General features: G+C 36.9%; 1 protein-coding gene across 4 annotated transcripts in view; it reads right to left on the reverse strand.

Moving 5' to 3' along the window:
* Positions 1-19114, reverse strand: part of KANSL1 (KAT8 regulatory NSL complex subunit 1) — a 156807-nt gene that overhangs the window by 43095 nt on the left and 94598 nt on the right. For all 4 annotated transcript variants that reach the window (XM_033089856.1, XM_033089855.1, XM_033089854.1 and 1 more), the window contains 2 exons: positions 8851-8992; positions 1143-1247 (listed from right to left, as the gene is read on the reverse strand). In XM_033089856.1, the coding sequence (XP_032945747.1) occupies positions 1143-1247; positions 8851-8992 (247 nt within the window). The remainder of the gene's footprint in view (positions 1-1142; positions 1248-8850; positions 8993-19114) is intronic.

Genomic DNA, 19114 nt, shown 5'->3' on the forward strand with positions numbered 1-19114 from the left:
AATATATAAATGTACACAAAACTTACTCCGTATCACATATGCCTTAAGTTTCATGTTGCCCGTAAGTACTATACCACCAGCTGACCTTCCAACTTATCCATGTTTTCTCTCTCACTTGTAACAAATTTATTTTATCTTGGCTTAACGCAATCACTAAAACAGTTTCACAAACAACTGTAAAAAATTCCATAGACTCACATTATGAATTGAATAGTGGCAATATTTGGCCTTCTGGTCTTATTTATTTAAAACTACTTTTCAGTTAAGAACTATCGATCTCTGAATGTCTTTGCATCTATCCCTAGCATCAGAGGCTTGTTTTCTTTAAGCTCTCTCATTAGGAAAGTCCGTTTCCACCATGTCATATGAGTTTCTGCTAACAATGATAATGATAAAGGACAACAAGCTTTGCTGATCTGCAGATGTAAGGAGACTAGCTGGTTTAACCCACAATTTAAAGAGCCAGCACTGCTCACTAACGCCTAAACAACTATCACGGAACCTTGGGATTTCTTTAAAAAAAAAAAAAAAAAGACAAATCAAGAAATGCTAATATTTATAAAAGCCAGTAACTTCTAGGTAAAGTAAAACAGTGATCTTGGAATTCAGAAGCAAAAGAAACTAATCTTGGTGTTGAGAGAAACAGGAAAAGGGAAGGAATCATGAAGAGGGAGGTCTGAGCTAAGTTCTAAGGATCCAGAAGATTACAGAAAATGACAGCTCTGTCCTCATTAAAGGGAGCAACTCACAGAAAACATTTTCAACATCTTTATGAGTTAAACCTCTAGTCCTACCTTTTCATTTCACAGTGGCCCTGAAAGGTTACCTTACTTGTCAAAGGTGCCAGAGCCATGCGTTCTCCTGATCCCCAGTAATAAATACTCCGTAATGCCACAATGCTCGGCTATGTTGTCCTGAGTCAGGAGCTGCTTTTGAATTCTTGAGGTCAGCTACACAGCTGCAGAAGGGGCCCTGCACTGCCCTATTCAGGAATTCAGATCTCAAAATGCCAAAAGTGATAAAAGGGGATACAGTACCCTTCCTTCAGCCAATACAAGGATCCTAGTTACAGAGAATAAACTGTGTGCTGACGTTACACCCTGAATTCTTACTCACTTCCCCTTTTCTGTGTTTATACTCACCAACTTATCATTTCCATGATCTGTCTTCACCTCAGAACTAAGTGGAAGAAGTAAGTCTGTTGCTGTATGGTCTGGGGAAGGCGCCTCCCCAAGAACTATCAAACCCTGCAGGACAGAGAGAAAACAGCACAAGTGAGTGGGACTGCAAGTTACAAATTTAATTTAGGAGACATTTAGGGACAGGGGACAGGTTTACCACAGGCCTGTTCCCTCATCCTATGCTTTCCCAAGAGTTATTTCGACAAAAAGCCTCGCAGTAGCCATGAGTAAGGCCTAAGACTCAGACCCAAGCTTCCCTTTCCTTCCACTCGAATGCTCTGACCCACACGGCTTGTTACCACTTAGCATCTTTTATCCTTATCTTCCAGATCTGGACTCTCTATCAGAGTATGGTATGTTACGCTACAGTACCAACTACAGTACATGGTATTAACAGCAGCAATGTAGGCTTTTTATTTAGTTAACTTGATCACAAGTGTGGCTTAAAGATTACCAAACTGGAAGTGCTATAATTATAAATAATGAGCTAAAATAAATAACGAGCAACCAAACTACTGGGTGAAACAAAAGTAGAACAGTCCCTACAACATATTAGAAACCAAGAGCTATTTTTAAAAAACTGTTCCAAAGGCACCTGCTTCTCATAAGCATAAATATTACTCCAGATTAGTTTCCTGCTTGACAATTGAAATTCAGATCTTACATTCGATCCAGGAAATTAAAAAATTTTAAAAAGTAAAACAAATTTACATGACTCCACAAACCCTCTCCATAGTCAGCATCGGCCCAGTTTGGTAAAGGCAGAAGTTAGCTTACTATGAAAAACAAAAACAAAAACCCACACACATGAATCCCCCCGAATTCAAGTAAAGGTGACCATCAGGTTAACAGAAAGACTGGGATACAAGTGACCAGGCTTTGTGTCTTTGGTTATCTTCTTCTGGTCTAGAAAATAAGGAGATCGGACTGATAAGAAGCTCATAACAGAAATTTTGTATTAGAATCGCCTGGGGAAAGGTATCAAACTATACCTACCCCAGGTCCAACATCAACTCTACTCAGAATTTCAGGAGGGAGGGGATGGATAAACTAGGCTTTTAAATAACTCCCCTGGTAAATCCTAATGAAAGCTCTAAACTGAAAAATACTAGACTCAATCAGTCTTCATACAGCATCAGAATCCCCCAGAAAACATTCCAAAACTTCGATCGCAGGGCCTAGAGATTTTGATTGTATCAATTAGAGCTCCCAAGGCCATTATGATACAGGCTCTTACGAGCCAGAGCCAGAACCAGACGACCCATCCCTGGGTTCCTTTCTAAATCAAAAAGAGAAGGAAAGGGTTGGGTGGGGGGCATTCAGAAAGGACAATGAAATTTTACCTCAGTTAAAAAGAAAATGGAAAACACCGTTTTCCCCTGACAGCAAGAGACACAACATTTACTTATTCTGGAATAAGACTATACCCAAGCCTATACAGAAAATGAAGTGGAGTCACCCAGAAAAGAGGCAAAGGTCATTAACTAAGAAACGTTCGGCCTAGCCCTCAAAATGAGGCTTCTCTGACTAAAAGAACTTCTGCTGCCAAATATTTTGTTGCCTTAATCACAAGCATAAGGTAGACCTCACAAACTTTACCATTTCCAAGTAAAAACTATTTGTAAAAAGCAGCTATCTCGCTCACTATTCTTTCTCAAAATACTGCATTCAACATTTTCCGTTTATCAGCCTAAACCACCTCATTTCCTGTATACAACTAACTAGTCCACTCATCCTGTCATTCAAAGTCCCCAATCATCTGTCCCCACCTTAATTATCTATTTCCAACTGCTTTATCCAAATATTGTTACAGTTAATACCAATCTCATTATCTCCTAGAAAATGTACGAATGTATACGAAGTTGTTGCTGTGGAGAGGTGGGTTATTACAAAGTAGTATGTAAACAAATGCAATTAAAGGTTACAGTACTACCTGGGGTCTTACGCTTTTGTTCATATTGATCCTGCGCCTTTCCTATATTTATCCAAAGTATCATTTGTCCTTTCAAAGAGGACTTGTCAAATCCAAGTCCCACCTCCTCCCACCTCAGTCCCTGGCTAACTGAGCCCCTACTTGTTTTATCCACATTGCCAAGCTCCCTAAAGTATCAGGATTATATCTTACCTTCTGTGTATTTAAATCTCATTTCCAGAGAAGAACTCTAGGCCAATTTATTTATTTCATTTATTGTTGCATCAATTTGCTGTTGAAATGTAAGCTCCTTGAAGACAAACACATTTGAACCCTCCATATTCCCTAGCAGAATCATACAGCAAGAAAAGAAATGTAACAATTATCTTTTGAGTTTTTATGTTAAAAATCTTTTTTGGCTTGAACACGAAAACATTAAGTTTATAATGAGTAGAGCCAGGGGCCTAAATAAATCCAACTTTTAGGTATAAAGTTACTCCCTCAATTTTTTTTTGGTAAGAAGTCAGGATACAACAGTCAATGTTTCCAAATGAAATTTTTTTCCCTTAAACTATTAAATAATTTCTAAAAACACCTCTCAGAGACCTTTTAGACAACCTCCCAAGAAAGCTTTAGAAGATTTGGTAGGGACCATTTACTCTCCAATCATTTTGCAGACCAGTGTGATGGAGGTTAAAGGTCACGTCAACAGGCCAATCCATGGCGGAACTAGGGCTAAAGGCTGGGTCTAACTACTCTTTTGCTCTTCCTTTCATTCATTCAAATCAAGCCATAATCTATCCATTCATCCTCATTTTTTAGATGCTCAAGATACAGGAGAGACACATCCTTTCTCCTCCCCCTTCTACCCCATATCAAACCCATCCCTGAAAATGTTTAGAATCTAATACTGGGGCAAAGACAGACAATAAACAATACGAGTAAGTAAATTTTATGTAGTACATTAGAGAGTGTTAAATACTAAAGAGGAAAAATAAAGGACAGTGAGGATTAGAAACAGGAGTGAGCACTATTTCACATTAGGCAGTTTAGGTAAATTGCACTGAGGTGATACTCGAGCAAATATTTGAAAAAAGAAAAAAAATGTGGGAACTAACTTGGAGATATCTGGGGGAAGAGCCAATGTAAAAGTTTCAAGGCTGGAACAAGCGTGATGATTTTAAGAACTGTAAGGAATTCAGATGGCTGGAGTAGAATGAGTGGAGTTTGGTGGTAGGAGCTCAAGTCAGAAAGGGTGGGTGGGGGTAATCTTGCAGGGCCTTGTAACTCGTGAGTATTTCGGCTTTTATTCTTAGATGGGAACTCATTGAAGAGTTTCAAGCAGGAGGAAACAACCTCACTTATGGTTTACAAGGATCAATGTAGCAATTGTGTTAACACGAAGACTAGTGAGTGGCGAAGAGAGAAGCAGAAAATACAGTTGCTTGGACCAAAGTGATTGGATATATATATATATTTGAAGACAGAATCAATCAGCTATGCAAATGTGCTTCTTGAGATGTGAGGGAGGGGAGTCAGAGACCCAGCCTAGGTTTCAGGCCTCTGCAACAAGAATGGAGCTCCCACTGAAGATTTACAGAAGTCTACAAGATTACTTAAAACTCCTTAAAATACACTTAATAGCCATGAAAGCAAAGGTTATTATTGGCAAAGAAAACTTCCGCTCCACACCTGTCACGGCAACCCCAAGCTGACTTTCTCCAGCATTTGGGGTTTACACTAGGTCAATTCTGCATGGCTGTGGCATCAGCCCTCAGTAGCAATAACCTCAGGGCTACTGTATTCTAGAATAGACAGCAACCGGCAGAGGTCAAGGTAAAAAGTCCAGGAAGAGTCTCCCCATCCTTCATCACCACTCCCCAAGTCATAACAAGGATCACAACTGGGCTACCCAGGCCTAGACAACTCCCACACAATGTATCTCTAATAAATAAATTATTCCTCTGTGGAAACACAAAGCTATCCTACATACGTCAAAAAAAAGGATGCAAAAAATAACACGATTTATTGCTTCCCCTTTTCCAATTTCAGATAATGTATGGAGTCAAAGTACAAAAAAAAACACACCACACCTCTTAATTTGTAATATAAAATTAAGATGCAATTTCACATACTCACTACCTATTTCATTTTGAGTAGGTCAATCTTCCCTACTCATCTTAAAATAAATCAGTGACCTGACTACAGACCAGAACCATCCTGGGTTACCTAGAGAAGACACTGCCTTATAACTCTATCGAGATGGGAACGTCAACTCTACATCAATTTTGAAAACAAAGGTGTTCTAGGCTTTTGCCACTCCCATTCAGCTCCTTTTCTACCCAGAAGCGCCAATACGTTCAGTCCTCATTCCTAATAATAATACTTCCTTAGTTAGCAATTGCTGTGTAATTAATTGCACAAATCAGTAAGAACGGATAAAAAAAAGTCGATTAAAAAAAGGGACATAACGCTTTGCACCAGACACGGATGTTGAAGACTGTGTGTTAAGAGAAAGAAGTCTTCCTTAGTAATGGAACCTGCTTGGTCCCTTGTGCTTTCCCCCTCAGTTTTATTTTCCAGCAATGAAATTTCAATAAACATGCTTGATGAAAATGATGAAAAGGATACACCAGCAGAGTGTGTTAGACAGAAAATGCTTTGGAGTCAGATAAACAGCCCTCAGTTCAAATTTTGCTTGGCCTCTTACAAGCCTGTAAGTTGTCAGATTTGCTCTGTGCATTCAATATACATGAATGTACATGGAAATAGTGCACACTCAAAAAAGTTTTCTTTTCTCATCCAAGGAATGGAAGCATCTTAAAAAAAAACACAAGCTGACACTACAAAATTGTGAAAGTATCAAAATATTGTGAAAATATCACAATGGTATGGAGAAGAGTGCAAAGGAGCTTCTAGAAACTATATCCCTTCTCCAAAGAGCAATAGGAATCATTATTCCCTGAAAAAGAGAAGACTAAAGACTCAATTAATCTGGAAGTTAATACTAAACTTTTGCCAGAACAGAAAATGGCAATCACCCAGCAGTTCTCAAATAATTTTATTAAAGTGCTATATTCCAAAAAAAAAATAATATTAATACGCAAGAAAGTAAATCCTTAAAAAGAAAGCTGTACGCTCAAATTCCTCATCCAAAGACAAACTCTACAATTGACTGCCAAACCTAAATTCATCTCATAAAAGGTGTGCATGCGTGTGTGTACGTGCGTGCAGAGAGAGACAGAGGCAGGCCTGCACAACCCAGGCAACTGGGGAAAATCTTGGAGCAAGATGGGAAATGGGAACACCAACCCACCTTACTAAACACGGGGTTAAAAACCTGTTTCAATAACTCAAACAGTGAAGCGCTTAAAGCAACTGCTAATTTGAGCAACAGTCAGATACTCAAATCTCAGCTCTGCACTCAGCTCAAGGCTGGTATGACCGTGCACACACTACTTTACCTCTTTGACCCTCCATATTTTTATGTTTGAGAACAACAGTAAACCACTCAACACAGTGTCTCTGGCATAGTAAATAGTCAAAGACTTCTATTATTATATAGCGCTACATGAAGACCAAATGCATATATTAATGTATCTTTGGGAAAATCCCATTGCTTAGTGGTTATAGTGGGTGGAATAATGACTCCCCGTGTTTTATGTCACCCAGTACCTATTAATGTGACCTTAATTGGAAACAGGGTCTTTGCAGATTTAATCAAATTAAGATGAGCCCTTGTGTGGGCCCTAACTCCCAATATGACTGGTGTCTGTATAAGAGGGAAATCTGGGACACAGACACACAGAGAGAGAAGATGACAATTTGAAGATGGAAGCAGAAACGCGAATGATGCAGCTACAAATGGAGGAACACCACGGCTTACCAGCACCACCAGAAACTTAGGAAGAGGCAAGGATTCTTCCTTAGAATCTTCAGAGGGAGCATGGCCCTGCCTACACCCTGATTTCACAATTATAGCTTCCAGAACGATGAAAAAAATTTCTGTTGTTTTAAGTTTATCACCAAATTTGTGCTATTTGTTATGGCAGCCCCCCAGAATTAACACATTTGTTTTAAAAAGACATTGCATTAAATATTTAATAAAGTTGTGAATTTTCTTGTCATATTACTGTAATACCCGTCATTCTACTTTTACTCTTCCTGTCAGAATTTTGTGTCAGACATTATGTTTTCAGACTGCAAAGAAAACGCATTAAAATCTAGAATGTCTTATTTTACCAATAATAAAACTGAGGCTCAGAAATGTTCAGTAACTTTTCTTCCTAGTTATATAGCTACCATGTTTCCCCAAAAATAAGACCTAGCCGGACAATCAGCTCTAATGCGTCTTTCAGAGCCTTATATTAATTTTTGCTCCAAAAGACGCATTAGAGCTGATTGTCCGGCTAGGTCTTATTTTTGGGGAAACACAGTAGCTAGTCTCATCACCATTCCTGCTCATGTTCTACAAATACCAATTTCCTTTGCGAAGAAAAGCTCAGGGAAACAAAATATTCACCACCCTTGGTGAATATTTCTAGTTTTAATTCCTCTTTTGCTGTAGCTAATTTTTATATAAGTTAGTCAGGATTTAGTTTGATCCCTATTACAAGGGAACAAATATTTTCTTTAAAAAGGTAAGCCCTCTGGATTTTGTCCTCAATTATAATATAATACACTCTAGTGAACTTTTGGAGAATTATATATAGACCCACTTTAGGAAAGAAGGTGGAAGAACTGGCCAGTGGAATTTTTGGAATAAAAGCTTAAAAACGGGCTGCAGAACTGTTACTTCAAATGCTCATCATTTTGTTCATCTTGTCAAGTGGTCATCCTTTAATTTTTGGCCTACTAATTAATTTAATGTATAGAGTTCACAGTAGAGCAATTCTCTTAAGGCTTTGACAAAGCACTGAGGCAGGACAAAAAGATTTTGTGACACTTATTTTTAGGAACAGTAGGCTCTTCATCTAGACTCACGTGCCCAGTCATGGAGCTCAAATGCCTCTAGCTAATGTAAAAAATATCTTGCAAAAATGCAGGCTTCATGAAAGCAGAATTTTTATTCACCACTGTGATTTCACTCAGGAAAACAGTGCCTTTACCTAGCAGGCACTCAACTTTTGTTGAACAGATTTCTTTTCCATTGTACATCTATCCCTCTTTCAAACCCAAACTGAGCAGAGGACTCTTTTCTAAGTTGATTTTTAAGAAGAAAACTATACAGAGTCACTGTCAAAGATAAAAGCTGTGTGGTTAAGAATCAGTCCTTTGTAGATAGGACACAAGAAAACCAAAATCCTAATCACCAATGTCTAATTCTGCCTGAACAAACTTTTAGGAAAAATACTATTTTTTTCTCAACAAAGGAAGGGAAGCTTAGCAGTAAACCACAAAGGCAACTAAGGGAAAAAGCAAGATGAAAATCCTCAGTCATCACCCCTTTTCCATAGATATAACAAATACGATAGCTATAGTCAATGGCTTACATTATATAGTCTTTTTCTTGTTTCCTCTTAGGCCAGGTTACAAAATGTTTTGTTCTAAACACATGTTCAATCTAACATCATATTCTAGCAGTGTTGTCTGCATCATACGAGGCAACATCAGGCTCTTAAACAAATTAAACCACTACATCAGATCATATTAAACCATTCTCTCTGACATAGTGAAGAGTTATTATTGAGGGACAGGAGAAAAGAGATAATGGTAGTTTTTAGCTGGGCTGAAAAAGACCAGACACTTATCCCTTACCTTATTAGCACGTATCTGTTTGTAAATATCTGTTTGCTGCCGAATTCGATATTCCAAGTCAGACACATGAGCCTGAAGCCAGTTCCAGCGGCTGACAATAGCTGCTCGGTCTGCAGCCCATCTCCATTCTGACCTGCGCCTCCTAAAAGAAAATAAACTGAGTGAAATCCAAGAGTAGCAGAAACATTTATACCAAATGAGGGTGAGGGGTTTTTAACTTCTAAACGCTCTTAGGATATTAATGGCCTTAACATAGATCAACTCTAATGCTAAGAAAAAACAAAGCTTTTATATGTCTGTGTCACAGTACACACGTGGGTAACACTCTTAATATACAGATACTTCCCAAATTAACTGGTTGAAACTGCTTTCTAGTATCCTGATCTCAAATTCTCTGAAATTGCTTTAATTTCTCAGGAGACAGAAATATTTTCTGCTTTAACATGAAACATATAAAAAGTAAAGATTATCTACATAGAAAATCCGAGAGAAATCACAATTAAAGCTAGTCAAGAATTCAGCGAAGTTGCCAGGTAAAGATCAACATCCAAAAACTGACAGTGTTTGTACCAAAAGAGAAAATAATAAAACCTGAAAAACATAAAAGACCTACATAGTGGTATTTTATTTTTTTTAAGACGGCAACTTTCATGCATGTATGTGTGTATAAAAATCCAAGTAAGTTCCAATTCCTGAAAGGGTTTTTAATGGAAGCTAAAAAACAGTTCTAAAAACTTACACGGAAAAAAAAAATCATCACTTCTCAGCCTTTTGGCTAAGATCAAGTGTAAAATAAAAAAAAATCAGGAGTAGAGCAATTCTAAAGTAATTATTATGGAAAAAAAACCACACAACACTACCAACTTACTTTAAAGCTATGATAATTAAGGCAGTCTAGAAAGACAAAAAAGACCAATGAAACAGGATACAGAGCCCCCAAATTTATATCTGGATATATAAAAGAAATGAAATTCTTATCAGTAGAGAAATATTGAACTATTCAATAAATGGTATTGAAATGGCCAGTTCTTCACATGGAAAAAGACCAGTTCCCTTATGCAATAATGTTAGAATTCCTAAATCTGAAAAGCCAAACTTAAAAAAACAAACAAACAAAAAACACAAGAATATTTCTGGTTTTTCAGAGCAGGGAAAGACTTAAATAAGACCAAAAACTTTTAGCTAATTTTCAATATACAACAAAAGATTTAATTAAAGACAAGCCACAGGCCAGCCCGGTGGCTCAGGCGGTTAGAGCTCCGTGCTCCTAACTCCGAAGGCTCCCGGTTCAATTCCCACATGGGGCAGTGGGCTCTCAACCACAAGGTTGCCAGTTCAATTCCTCGAGTCCCGCAAGGAATGGTGGGCAGCGCCCCCTGCAACTAAGACTGAACACGGCACCTTGAGCTGAGTGAATGGGCTCAGTTGGTTGGAGCGCATCTTCTCAACCACAAGGTTGCCAGTTCAATTCCTCAACTCCCGCAAGGGATGGTGGGCTGTGCCCCCTGCAACAAGCAATGGCAACTGGACCTGGAGCTGAGCTGCGCCCTCCACAACTAAGACTGAAAGGACAACAACTTGAAGCTGAACGGCACCCTCCACAACTAAGATTGAAAGGACAACAACTTGACTTGGAAAAAAGTCCTGGAAGTACACACTGTTCCCCAATAAAGTCCTGTTCCCCTTCCCCATAAAATCTTATTAAAAAAAAAAAAAAAGACAAGCCACTGGTTGACAGAAGATATCTATAACACACATAACTAAAGATTAAATGTCACAATATATACCAGAACTCTAACAAATAGGTAAAAAAAATAAAAGACAATCTCATAAAAGATAAACAAATAGAAAATTCACATAAGATAAATCTAAATTGCCAATACATACATAAAAATATGCCACATATTGTTAGATTTTGGTTAAAATATTAGTATTAGTAAAAAGTTGTTTTAAATCCAGACTGGAAAAACAAAGTGTCGGTGAGATGTGAAAAACACAATTTATATATTGCCATTAGGTAACAATAAAAACTGGCATCACCAATTTTCAAGAATAATTTGTAAGTACTTTGGCCAGGCAGAAATGTGCATACCCAACCATCATGAAATTCTATTTCTGAGAACATATCCTGTACATCTGCATGAAGAAACAGGTTCACTGCAACAGTTTGTAATAGCTAAAAATTAATTAATCTAACAAGCTATAGTAGGGAAATAAACTGTAATTTATTCCTCGAATAAATTTTTCTATAGTAATAGAACTCCTGCATCAACATGACTATATCTCAGAAGACAATGTTGAATGGGAAAACCATACAAAAACTAAATGAAAATAAGTTCTATTATAGATACATTCAAGTAGTAAAGGAATTTAACAGAATACTGTATCAATTTAATTATTACTATATGTATCAACACGACTAAATCTCAACAATGTGGAATGAAAAAAACTATGAAAAATAAAAAATAATAAACATACAGTAATAAGGATTGTTACCAATACATAAATGTAAGTGTATAAAAACATGCATAGAATTGATACACAACAAATTCAGGATCAGGGTCCTCATCACCTCTGGGAATGGAGAAGTTGGATTTTAGCTCCACCTGTAATGTAATGCTTGACTTCTCTTTAAATAAAAATAAATATGGCAATATATAACAATTCCTTAAATATTAGAGGGGGTAAGTGGCATCTGGTATATTCTATAATCAAAATATTTCATAATCTTCCACAAAATTGTTTGTCAAGAAAGAAGCAGTTACAGTGCCCTCAGCCCCACCACCACCACTCAGGACATACATATTCACTCCTTAACATTTTAACTGACTGTAAGTGAACTTTAAAATAGCCCACTGACTGGGTGTTATGTTTTCAACAATAAAAAAGAACAAATCTAATCACAGTAGGGTTAGAAATGAGTTAATACTTAATCAAAATAAATAAGACCAAGGGTAGGAATGATATTTTATTAACTTTTATATAGTCCAAACATAAGCCATTCAAAAGTCAACCATACTGATAAAGTATTATCCAATTACTTCTCTTTTAGAAACAAGGCATTTTATAGTTCCCTAATTTTGATGGAATCAGTATCAGATATTAATATAAAGATACTTTCTTTTTCAAGTACAATTATCCAGTTCAATGTTGGCTGTAGGTCTACTTCTAGCCCAAATTCAGGAAAGAACCTTAAAAGCTCAAGTATAACTTCTGGTTCATTCCTAAACTATAAAAAATTTTCCTCCTTTTCTAAAAGAGGCCAAGCTAGTTAATGAACCCTCCCCTATCCTAGTTCCGATTTTCATTACTCTGCATGCGGGGTTCACCAGGTCCCTATCCTACGAAATTGTTTTCCAGGTTAATTTCATTTCTGAAGCGACCACAGCATCAAGTCCTCATCTACCGTGGTTCCCCGAAAACAAGACCTGACCGGACAATCAGCTCTACTGCGTCTTTTGGAGCAAAAATTAACGTTAAGACCGGGTATATTACACTATATCAATTATATATTATATTATATATTATACCAGGTCTTATAGTAAAATAAGACCGGGTCTTATATTAATTTTTGCTCCAAAAGACACATTAGAGCTGATTGTATGGCTAGGTCTTATTTTCGGGGAAACAAGGTATCACCACCAGGGTTTCCAGGCGGGAATTCCCGCCTGTTCTCGGGAATTTAGGAAAATCGGCTCCTTGAACCCAGGTCGCTGGTAGTATTGGCCATCACTTTGTGGATGAATCGTTATTCATCACGGAGAACAGAAAACAGTTCCTATCTCGAGATTCAGGTACTGGAAATCGAAAAAAATTCCTGAGAACGGGCGGGAATTCCCGCCTGGAAACCCTAACTAGGCTATTCCAATAACCTCCTCAGCTAGTGCTCCTAATGTAAGGCTCATATTAGTTTTACTAAATAAACTCCCTTCAAACCTTATTTTTTCCTGTCACTCTTACATGTAAGGAACCACACAGGCTCTTTAACTTCTTTTTAAATCCTTTCTTCAAGGAAACAATGAAATATAAAGGGAGAAAAAATTGTAAAAGACAGCAATTTGAAGCCAAAAAGTAATAAAATTAACTAACATCGATTTAACAGTTTGTTCACAGACAAGTTTGTTTTAACAACTGACAGTGGCTAGCCAAAATAAAACCCTATTGTTGAAAAATCAAAGCAAGGGAAAGATGATTTCTTGGCAAAATTAGAGCACTTCCTCCTGAGTCACCCTTGGTGTACAAAGAATCCTGGCAGAAGAATCCTCCAATGGTCCTGAACTTAGCTCATAAGCCTTCTCACAAATGTTCCAGAACACCAAGCACTCTAAATTGGCTGGAAAGATGAAACCTATTTGTTATCTCTGAATTTTGACACATCTTAACCAAAAGAATTGTCTTTTTTTCTTTCTTGATGTTAAAAAAAAAAAAGGGAGGGAGAAAACCACTTTAAAATCTGTTTGAACGTTTGAGAATACACAAAAGGAAAAGAAAATTACTTAAAACATTTCAGTTCACAAGAACTTTGATGGATAAATACCTTTTTTCTTTGATATCAAGGCACAGCCCCGATCTTCACTTTTCCTAAGGTCAAAACTAACAGGCCTGTGATACAGATATTCTTCTCAATACCAATATGAAACCAAGCCTCCAAATAATGTTTTTTGGAGATTGGCTAATAAACTAATTAAAGATAGGCAGCATTAAGGGAATCCTAGCAATCCCTACCTTATGAACAGGTTTCATTCTACAAGTACATTTGTCATATGACAGTTTAAAACCGGAAGAGATTTTCAGTAGAAAGTTGTCACAATGTTGTAAAATGTAATTAATGAAAAATGGAAAACCCCACCTTAAATGTCCAAAAAGTATCCTGTGTTAAATATACCAGCAACATGGACAGAAAGCTAAACTGTTAGCAAAAGTGAGAGGTGTATAGTCAGCAAGTCTGAGGTGAGCTGTGAAGATGTTACCACACTCTAATAGCAGAGCAGGACACCACAAAACATAGAAGAATAAGAGCTTCACGTCTTGTTTGTTTTTCCTTAATAAAACAATCAAAAAACCGAAAACAAACAAAAAAAACCGTATCACAGAAACTCAGTTTACCAAAGGTAGGCGTGGATTTCTCCTCTAATATTCAAAATGTAAAATTACTGATAATTTACAGCTCAAAAACAAAAGATTCATTTAACATTAGGGTCTTGCTTAAACAGATTTCCAAAAAGAACACATGACTAAGGCTGCAGAGTGACACATAAATGTAATGAACTGGTTTCTAATGCATTATCATCAATGATCAATAAGAGGATGTGGATTCCAGCACTGATTATAGTCTTTCAACTCCTGCAGCTTACTCTGTTAACGATTAGTGAAATAACTGCTTTAACTCTGTGTTTGTGCAGGATACTAGAATGGACTTCTCAATATTCTGCTATACACTTTATCCCAGTTTGTACCAAAACATTTGTCTGCATCTACTGGACAACTGCCTGAGTGGGGCATTCATTTTAACTCATATTTTCCTCCTTGATTTTATAAACATTTTATTAGTAAATTTGCTTTGTCTGCATATGTTATATAAAAATCCATTAAAATTTCACACTACAAATGCTTTTTGGTTGCCTACATGCAGGAAGATATAGTACCAGTATTTGCTTTTTAAGTATCACGTGAATAGTAAACTTTGATGTCGCTAGCTATGTGCAATTATACTCTAATAGTTGTCTTTATAGGGTTAGTAGAATATTACCACATATCTAGAACTTAGGATGTTCTATGGGATTCAAGAATATAGAAAATTTATTTTATTTACTTGAACAAAAAAAAATCATTTCCTTGTAAAAAAGCTCTTATATTTATAAACATTTTAGAACTTGGGAAGTACTTGAATATTTAGGGTTCAGCTTGCATGTTGGCCAATACGGAAAACAAAACAGGGATTAATTTTTGGTTTTAATTCTTGGAAATCATCTTGAATGGTAATGTTAATAGAAATGTTTCATTAGAAGACGACAAACAGATCAACACAGGAACTTTTATAGAAGGGGATTTAACCTCTCTTAAATGTGGGGACCAAGCTCCTTCTATTTTTAATTACAAATTAGAAATTATACATTGAATCCTCAAAGATAAAACGTTTTCTATTGCACCATAAGAATGGACTCAATCCCTTAACTCACAGGTGGTTACCACTAATTGTGCAAATAAAAGCACTGAGTGTAGTTTCTATTAACACAGGGAAAAGGATTTACAACACTATTATCCCTTACTGCCAATCTACTGCTAGTGAGTTCAACAAAAGAGGTTACCATAAACCCAATCTTCAGTGCCTACAGCACTACCACATACAGCACAGCAACAGCTCAGCAATGGTAGCTACTTCCTTTTTCTCAAAGATAATTTTTAAAAATGTCAATAAAGTAACAATGAGTCTGCTGGAAAGACTTTTAATGGTGGTAATCCCTCCTTTGATTCTGATTTCAGTCCTATCTCCAGTCCTTTCCTTTTATGAAAACAAAGGCTCTATTAACAAATTAAAAGTAAAATAACTGTTGAAGGTAAGTTTACACAGCACTATACTCAACCAAAAACTGGTAGATAAATTTTTTGACAGAGGCATGTGCTACTCCCAAGTGTGCAAGGAAGTCCGAGACACCTAAATTCTGAAATTTCCAGGTTCTTCAGAGAACTCATAAAACCAACAGGATAAAGGAAGTAAAGCTGAAATCGTCCCCGAACATCCAGGGCATACAGCTGCTAGATTCACAGTATGCGGGGTCAGAGTTAGGGTCACTATGGGACAGGCAGGAATAGAAACTCTTGACATTACTGAGGGTAACGTTAAAAAAAAAAAAATTATACACACACACACACAAGTACTCACTACCTAGCTCAAAAGCAGTGTGAAACAAATAGGGGAAAGAGCAGGCAGATAGGTTCAAGCCAAGTTTTCGCTATTTTTTAATTTATACAGTCCTAGACATGTAAATTGGCCTCTGGAAGTCACAGCAGCATCTGCCTCCCACGACTGTGGTATTCATAAGTAATGTAATCCTAACTGCAAAGTACAATATGTAGAAAAGGAGCAACTATTAAATAAATATAACCTTGGATATCATCAATTCCATATCATAAAAGATTAAAAAAAAAAAAGGACGGGAAAAGAGAAATAAAGAGATGGGAAAAAATCTTTAAGAGGTAGACAAATTCAGGAAATAGGTGTTTTCAGTTAGCAACACAATCCTGAGTTTCTTCAGGGTGGGGCTTCCTAGTCATCTAAAAGGATGTTCCATTCTAATAAAACCAAATAGTTTGTTCTAGTAGACATTGTATTCACCCCCAATTTGCATGATATTACCCTCCCCCCAATTTACAGAGATGGAGGAAATAAAGTACAGGAGAAAAACAACAACAACGAATTGTTTGGCATCAAATAGCCCATGTGCTTTAGCTGTAAAATAAAACTGAGATGAGAATGAGTTAAGAAACAGTTTGTATCTGTCACTCTAACTAGGTTACATCAGCTTTGTAGAGAGGTTTACAGTAATAGGAAACACATGTACCAGAGCCAATTCTAAACTGCCAATTCATCCTGATAAAGGCTCTGGGGGGTTGAACACTTAACCCTTTTGTGTTACTGCTTAAACCAGATTATCTCTGAAATAGAAATGAGATTTGTGCATTTTCGCAGATTATTTCTGCCAAGCTGTCAACCCACCATGGACTCCCCCTTTTGTCCCCCTCCCCACTTAACCAATATTTAAACACCTATTCTTTACTAGGGGATTGTATTAGGTGCTGGGGATACAATAATAACAAACAAAAACTGTGGCTCATTAAGCTTAGAGTTTAATGGGGAAGGCAAATGTTAATAAACAAATAATCATGCAAAATTTGAGGTAAGAGATCATAACTGACATCAGATTTAGATTGGGGAATCTGGAACATTTCTGTGGTATAAACATTTAATCTGAGCTCCAGAGAGTAAGTTAGGACTCGGACAGGCAAACTGCCTGGGATGAGAGGGGATGAGGAGAGGCATAGGAGACACTGGGGATTGCGGCGTGTTTTAAGAAAAAGAAACGACAACGTATACAGGTTACGTAGCTGGAGCTCATGAACAAGGGGGAAGAATGCACTGAAGCTGACACTGGATATATACATGTCATACAGAATACAGGTTAATTTTATGAAACAATATAAGCTGTCCTGATCCTGGCCCATGTTCTTTCACTTACCTGGGACTCTTTATAAATGAGAAATTTCAAATACAAACTAAAGGATAACGAACTCTGACATAACCATCAACTAACTTCAACAACTATCAGCTCTTGGCCAAACCAATTTCATCTACATCTATCCCCCATTCCCATGGATTAATTTTGAAGCCAATCCCCATCATCAGATCATTACATCTGTGTATATATACATAGTTCTATATATATCTCAAAAAGTACACATACTTTCATAATTTGAAAAACGCTAATTCCTTAATGTCTAATGTCCAGTTATCAATCACATTTCCTGGACTGTCTCAATTGGTTTCCCAAATCAGTCAAAAATAAGATCTACACACTCATTTGGTTAATACATCTCAAATTTGTCACACCGATTTCTTCTTTATACCCCCTGCAATTTATCTGTGGAAGAAAACAGCAACCCGTCCTGTCGAACGCCTCACCTGGTGGAGTTTGCCGACTGAATTCTTGTCAAAGCCCACACTTTAGAACTTTATAAACCGATACCTCTAAAGTATCTTTAGTTATTTAGTTTTCTGTAGATCAGCTGATCTACAATTACTTGTATTTTTGCACAATTTTTACATGTTTAAGACAGGTATGTACTAAAACACACCCAACCTTTTAAAGAATTAAGGGTACGTACTTCAAATTCCTCTTAATGGCCATCTGTGTCAACTTTATTAAATATGGCAACATATGCATCATACATAATCTGCCAAGCACAATAAAAGAAAGAAATGTAATAATTCTCCAGCAGAGCCCCTACACAGTACTGAGGCCAACCTGTTTTGGCATACTCTATACAAGTCTCCAATCTCAAAATATCCAGGAGCAATTTTATCCCTAAAACCCACCTCCCTCTGGGAAAGTCTTTCCTGGTGAACTGTACCTCACGATTCATTACTCTGTATTCTTCAAGCTGAGTGTGATCCTCTTATTTTGTTATTTATGTGTTTTATATTTCCAAGTCATGTCATACACGATTGGTCTTAACTACATTATCTACTCCTTCTTATGAGCACTACCTACCACGTGTTTTAATTGTAAATCAACTTTCAGTGATACCTGCATACATGTAATTTACAAATAAGGACTTCCCAAGAAATATGAAAAATATAAACTTATTTCACTGCTTGTCCTGCTTAAATTTCAAACAATTAAGAAAACACCTAACTGAAGCCTGAAAGACCCAGAATGCTTTTAAACACTTTGAAGTGTCCTGATGGAGAAAAATACAGCATGAAAGGGAAGGATGGAGTGGCTTACAGTTCTTAGTGGTATAATTTATAGGACTGAACATGGAATTTGAGCATGAAGATTTCGAACAAAACACTGGCCTAGTTACTGTGTCTTTTTTAGAGAACAGGACTCTGTTATATTTCAAAAATAAAGCAAAATGACCAAGTTAATACTGAAAGGCTCTCAGTTATTCAAAGAACTGCTATTCCAGAGTGGCTCCGCTAGAGTAAACCAACCAGTTTTCTGTCTACTTTTCTGCCTAGAGAGCCCGTTTTTTAAGAGTCTATTCCATTTTAGAACCTTTCGAAAAAAAAAAAAAAAATCACACTGAGGTTAGAATATTCAAATTCTGTATGTGAAACTAATTCCTGTTTTGAAAATCCTAAATAGTTAAGTAATCTTATTCACTCAAAAACCATAAATTAAAGTGTAAGAATAGTTACTATTTCATCCAGCTTGCTAACCTAAGCAAGAAACTGACAAGGATCACATCTTACAACTTAAAAAAAAATACCTATTCTGGGGACTTAGAAGCTTCTCACAACCACCACAACTTTGAAAGAAAATTAATTCCCCCCCTCTTCACCATTCACCAACTCCCCGGCCCTGGGCTCCTTGAAGTAGAGTGAAAGAGTAGGAAAAAAGTACCATGTACAGTACTGACAGGGAGAAGGGAGGAGGGAGGACGCCAGCACTTCTTATTCCATAGGAGAACTTTCACAACCATTTCTAGAACAATCAAAGAAATCTTTGTATTTAGCCGAATAAACTAACTGTATAACAGA

The sequence above is a fragment of the Rhinolophus ferrumequinum genome, chromosome 21 (genome assembly GCF_004115265.2).
Source record: "Rhinolophus ferrumequinum isolate MPI-CBG mRhiFer1 chromosome 21, mRhiFer1_v1.p, whole genome shotgun sequence".
Taxonomy (NCBI): Eukaryota; Metazoa; Chordata; class Mammalia; order Chiroptera; family Rhinolophidae; genus Rhinolophus; species Rhinolophus ferrumequinum.